The following is a 6,318-nucleotide window of genomic DNA, read 5'->3' as shown; positions in this document are numbered from 1 at the left end:
GTCACAGGTGGGGGGGTAGAGCCTTGGCAACATGTCACAGGGATATGGGGGGGCATGTACCCCCACAGACTTGTGTCCACAGTAGGGCATGGGGATGCAGCTTGGCTGGATCATTACTAGGCAGGAGCCGCTTCTGTGGCCCGGCAGGTGGGATCTGACCAACATGGCCACCAAGGTGAGGCACTCTGCCCACCTGGCAACAGTGAGAAGGTCGGGCACAAATCTGCGCTGCCATGGCGCCTCACCTTGGCGACCATAGTGGCGTGAGTTGTCACCCTGCTGCTGCCAGGCAGGCAGGAGGCGCCTCACCTTGGCTGCAATGGCAGCATGGTGCTCCTTCCTGTGCTGGGTTCTGCTTGATGGGCTGTGGAGGCAGCTCCTGCCTGGTGCTGGTCCAGTCAGGCTGCAGCCCTGCGCTCGGCTGGGGGCGCAGAACTCAGGAGGGACATGCCGCTCCCTGACCCCCTCCATGCTCCCCTGATGTGTCACCTATGGCGTTACCTATGCCCACACCCCACCTTCCCCACACACCCACCCCCTTCCCCACACACTGGGGGGGCTGGGGCCTGGGGGTGGGAGACATGTGTTGGGAGTGAGGGGCCGCAGCAGGGCTGGGGGGAGGGGGGGGATTATGGGTCAGGAGTGAAGGGCAGCAGCAGTGCTGGAGGAGGTGGGGGGGCTGTGGGTTGGGAGTGAGGGTCAACAGGTTGGGCAGGAGCAGAACATCAGCATATTAGGGCTGCTCAGCTCCACAAAGTGGCAGCGGCAGCGGGGACAGCTACAGCTAGACTCGCATCCTGGGGAGTGAAGGGGGCAGGGGGAGCTCTGATTTTTCCATGATAAACCAAAATCAAATGTCAAAATGTATAGGTATCTAGAATTTATTGTATTGTAATGATTGAAGCACTGGTAGGTTTCCAAATTGCTTTAATATTGTAAATATATCAATAAAACTTTGTTCAGCTGGCACACGTGCACACACATGCACGTGTTTCCTTTTACTCATGGAAAAACATGGATTTTGGGGTTTTTGATCGGAGAATTTTGGACTTTTTTGACAGAGAAATCCAGGATCTTTGCTGATGACTGGGTTTGGCTGCTGGCTGGTCTTGATGTCCAACCATGTAACTACATGTATCCCGTCATTTTCCATTCATGCAGGTGTCTCTGGAGCCTGTTTTACCCTCTCATTTTAGATCCTAGTGATAGTCCAAACAAGATGAAATTTGGGCTAAGTTCTTTTGCCATTTATCAGGAGGGGGGAGAGGCCCTTCCTACAAAAACTGTCTTAAGCTTCAGCCGCCCTCCAGCTTATAAGTGTACAACCAATAATTTTGGCAGTGTTGCAATTGGAGGAGGATGAGGGTGCAGGAATGTTTAACTCCACAACCTCTTTAACTGTATGATATGCAAAGAGTGAGATTTTTAATGTTTATTGTAAAGTACTATTTAATGACATTAGATTTTAAAAAGGAGCTTAGTTAATTTTTCTGTTACTCCAGAGTTCTGATCAATTATATCTACTTTCAAGGGTCATATGCATCTAAAATAGTATGTTCAGGATCTGAATATAGCTTCACCATATCTTCTATACTTTTTATTCCCCAGTATGCACACCAGTGGGGCTTTCACGGATGTTTACAGTGATGGGCCAGTTGCTGGTGAAGCCAACAGTAAGTACTATATATTTCTGGTCTCTTGACAATCTCTTGACAGTAAAAAATATAATAAATAGCTGTCTAGATACATTTCTTTCTGGAAATTGTTTGAGCTACTGTATTACAAAACTATTTCAAAACGAGTGTTTTTTGGCCCAGTCTAGCAAAAATCAATGCATGTTCCTGATTATTTATATGAATGAATTGTTCACAAAAAGTGACTATTCATTCATGTGTCTCATTGACCATATGTATGAATCAAGTATGATCAAGGCCTGAATTCGTCCTATTAGGAATGAATAATGATACAATTTTCCACATTTTACTTTTAAATGACAATCTCCTCAGTTTGTGAACCACGTGTATTATTCTGCAGTCACTGGATTTGTGGAATTGTGGAAAACCAGACAATAACTTTGCTGTCTCTGGTTCCTCTGACTGTTAATATTTAATATAGAAATAATGATGAGTGAATAAAACTTGACTTCATGGCATAATAAGCTTTTTTTGTGGAGAAAATAAGGTTTATAGAGAAGACTAACATTTTTCTCCATCTGAACTGAATAATTTGATGCAATAATGTAGGTGAATTACATGTTACTAATATTAACACTAGTATCTAACATGCAGAATGCTGCATGAAAGTGGTGGCATGATAGCCTTAATTTGCACAATTTCTGATTGTATGTCTTGAAATTTGTAATTGTAAATATGCATTAGAGTTTTTAATTCTATTTTGTATTATTTTGGGGAATTGAACTGACTGTCAGAACCCTTTAAGCGGCAATGTGGAAAGCAAAGGAGCATTGCACAGCTAATAAGTTTTAAACTCTCTGAGTAGTGTACTATAGTTAGGTAGTTTTTTTCGTCGCACAACAGTATATGCATTATGTAGTTTGAAATTTTGTATTGTGTGAAATCAGCTGTACTTAAACCTCATGTTCAGTGAGGAAGAATCAGTTTGTAAAAACAATTAAGTCAGACATCTGTGAAGTTATAGTCCATTAGCCATTTTTAATTGTTAGTGCAAACATTATTTTATATTTGCATATCTTAAATTACTTTATATTTGCATTCTTAAGATTGAATTTTTCATTCATACTCCCTCACAACAAGATCATCTTTGGACTGAGACTGAACATAAAAGTTTCAACCCAAAAGAAAAACTTATGGGAAAGTTAATCATGTAAAAATAAGATGATTTGATGCAGTTGAATAACTTTAGCTATAATGAATATTGTAACACTTAAGTACTGTTTTGCACAATGTTCTTAGCATACTAGTAATGTATGGACTTTCTTAAGAAAAAAAGTTTTGAGGTGGAACCAAAAATTCAGCCAAACAAGATGCACAAATGAATGTTTATCAGTTGGTATTTGTTTCTAAACACAGATCCTTGAAGACCTGGATGAAGAGATATATATCATCACCTTAGAGGAAGAAGCAATTCAGAGGAGACTAAATGGTACATATGTTGTGATGCTGCTTTAGATATATAAACTAAACAAAGGTAGTGCTTCATAGTCATGTTTGGCTGTAAAATAAGTAGGCTTGATTACCTTTGAACAGAAAATGGAGGTTTTCATACTTCCCAATTGATACTGTGCTTCTGCTCCATACATTCACTTGCATAGGACTTGAATATAGGTGATAGATTAATAGGCAGCAAGCCAGTACTTTACCTGTCCTAGATTCCTTAATAAAATGTAAATAGATTTTTTAAAATGCTGTGTGAATATATGTTAGTATCATATGAATATATATTAATGTGTTAGTATCATTAGATATACCTACTGGTAAGAGGTAAGATTTCTGCAATTTGCCAGTTTAAGAGATTATCATTTAGTTTGGTAATTCTTGTTATTTAAAAGAAATATTAGTTTATATTCTGCAAACAGAGCATTTTCCATCCAGGCTCTAACAGAGAATAATATAAATATCAATTATAGTAGTTTTGACTGGTAACAATGGAAGATAGTGGCCATCTTTAGTACTTTCTATCTGTAAGGACTCTATGGGGAAATAATAACTTTAATTGCCAAATAACACCTATGGCTTTCAGCTCATTAAGGATATTGGGAAATTGCAGCCATTAACAGGCCCCAAATCATTAAGCTAAGCAATCTTTTTCCTTTTTTCCTTTTTTTTGGCACAAGCTGTTTGATTTCCCTATCTCTTTGCCTCTCTTAAAAAAAATCGAAAAATACTCTAAAATGCTGGATTTTTGATAACGTGATTTCACAGCTCTGTCTCCTTATACCTGGGGAGCTTGAGAGAGAAGGTCAGAGCTCTGCTTAGATCACATTATTAGTTGTGGTTATTAGGGACAATTTCTCCTTATCTTTGTTCATTCAAAAAGATGGCAAATCATAAATGGAGTTATGAATGTTGTTTCTGAACTCTGTTCCATTCTCCCCACTGTGTTTTCAAATAGCCTGATATTCTTTACTTTCTGGTGGCAATACAAGTCATATCAGTAGTGTGAAGGAGGTGGGGAACCAGGGCAGCAGCCCTGGTTACCACCTTAGCAGGATGGAGGATGCAAAAATAGCTGCTGCTGCAGTTGATGACAGGCTGCACCACTGTTGCTGGCAGCTGTCCCTACCCAGGGCACAGAGCTGCCCTGTTACACCTGAGTCCCATATTTTTCCTTGGGCATTTGAGGCTGGTTGAGCGTGTACTGTAGTATAGTATTTATATCAGCTGGGGGGGGTTGTACTTGCAGCACAAAGGTGGCTTCAGTGAATCTCCATTGAAGCTATGATGGGGTAATTAGAATTTTTCCAGGTTTTTTATGTTAGCTAGCAACTGTAAAATATTTGTTGTCATGGAATTGATACTTATGGTATATGGAGAACTGTTTATGGAAAAATGACTTGTTAGCTGTTCAGGTATCCATTACAAGTGGCTTAGAACAGAGGTGTCATATTTACCCAGACCTGTGCCAGTGTGTGGCTTGGATCGGGCTGCATCTGAGCCAGTGTGCAGGAGTGGGGCTGGCTTGTGGTGCTTGGGGCTGAACTGGCCAGTGCAGGTGGCACATGTAGTACGCACCCTGAACCATCCTCCTGTGCTATTTGTAGTGTCCACGGCACTGGGTCCAGCCCATACACCATACCAGCCCTACATGTGGCCTGCTGGATTAGTCCAAGACCCAGGGGCCAGATCATAGGGCTCCAAGGGCCAGATCCACCCTGCAGGTCTTATGTTTGACACCCCTGACTTAGAAAAATGGCAGCCATTCACCAATGGAATATAAGAAGGCTTATGGTTGATGTTTCTTTTTCTACTAATAATCCCTTGGGACTCTTGTCCATATTATACGTTGTTAGTATGATTTATTCCCAGTAAAGTTTATGTGGTGCTGTGCTTATCTTCTTTAAGTATAATATAAATATTGTAGGGCCATTTGCTGAATACTATAAAAATACAGGAAAAATAATAGAGCCATGCATAGACATTTGAATAAAATAATTCTGAGGCTAGAGCATCTTCCTAATTTAAAAATGGAACACTGGTAAGTTATTTCTGTTCCTGGATTTCCCAACAGTTCTGTCTTCTGCATGTGGGAGACTGTAAGCTCTCCAGAGGAGAACCATCATTTTTTTTATCCAGTGCCATTTTTCAAACTAAACGATTACAATCCATAGACTGCAAAGAAACACCTAAGTAAAATATACAGTAAAACGGGTGTTATAATTAACAATGTACAAATGATCAATTTTTTTTTCAGTATAGTATCCTCATTTTAAAAAAGGGATTTGTTTTGGTTTGATCGCGACTAAAAAGCCACGAGCTCAAGGTTTTGTTTTGTTTTTTTCTTGCCAAAATGGGAAAGAAATAAAGTTTTGTTTTAAATCTTTTTTTAAACTAAGAATTTTTCCTTCCAATTCCAGGCTTTTTTAACTAAAGCAAATTAAATGAAAGGCTAGAATTATATACCACTTACAAGAAAGGTGATGCATTGGTGGTGGCAGTGGTGAAGGTGCCTCTCTCCACCTAAATATAGCTCAGAGGGCTGCCTGAGAGAATATGAACCCAGATCTGACCCGTCCTAGGAAGGAGTCGCAACCACTGTCATATCGATTATCTGAGGGGTCAGTTGCTTTCAGAAGCCACATTACCTTGCATGGACTTCTGAGATATTTTTGGATTAGGGAATGGGATGCTTGTTCCAGCTCGGGGATTATCGTTACCAGTAAGCTGTTGCACTCTCTCTCAATGAGTATTTGAGTATTTCATGCGAGTAAAACAGTTTCAACACATCCTAGAACACCTTATTGTGCGGGCCGGGAGCAGTCCGAGGCCCTCGGGGGCACGCGGTGGGCTGTGGCTAGCAACCCTGGCATGCGGGTTGGGGAATGCAGGCCGGCGGACTAGAATTAGGCACGGACGCGTAGCGGTTGATTAAAGATTATTTTATTTACACTGTAGATGGTCGCGGTGCAGGCAGGAAAACTTGCTTGAGTTGCGGTTACAGACAGGAAAGAAGAAAAGCGGACAAGAGTTCTAAACTCGCGAACTCTAGCCCAATCCGGCTGAAGGCTCTAAAAACGCGAGCCCGTCGTGTCAACCGAAGAAAACAACTCGGAGAAGAGCTCTGGATACACTCACACGAAGTTTGCTAGGCTCCGTGGAACTTGCGCGCAGGGAAGGGGTT

The 6,318-nt window shown here is 41.3% G+C and overlaps 1 protein-coding gene across 3 annotated transcripts in view; it reads left to right on the top strand.

The window, feature by feature from the left end:
* Positions 1 to 6,318, top strand: part of LMBR1 (limb development membrane protein 1) — an 88,206-nt gene that overhangs the window by 40,116 nt on the left and 41,772 nt on the right. For all 3 annotated transcript variants that reach the window (XM_025197784.1, XM_025197783.1, XM_025197785.1), the window contains 2 exons: positions 1,609 to 1,673; positions 3,051 to 3,123. In XM_025197784.1, the coding sequence (XP_025053569.1) occupies positions 1,609 to 1,673; positions 3,051 to 3,123 (138 nt within the window). The remainder of the gene's footprint in view (positions 1 to 1,608; positions 1,674 to 3,050; positions 3,124 to 6,318) is intronic.

Source organism: Alligator sinensis, unplaced genomic scaffold (genome assembly GCF_000455745.1).
Source record: "Alligator sinensis unplaced genomic scaffold, ASM45574v1 scaffold601_1, whole genome shotgun sequence".
Classification (NCBI taxonomy): Eukaryota; Metazoa; Chordata; order Crocodylia; family Alligatoridae; genus Alligator; species Alligator sinensis.
This window is presented reverse-complemented; position numbering and strand designations above follow the sequence as displayed.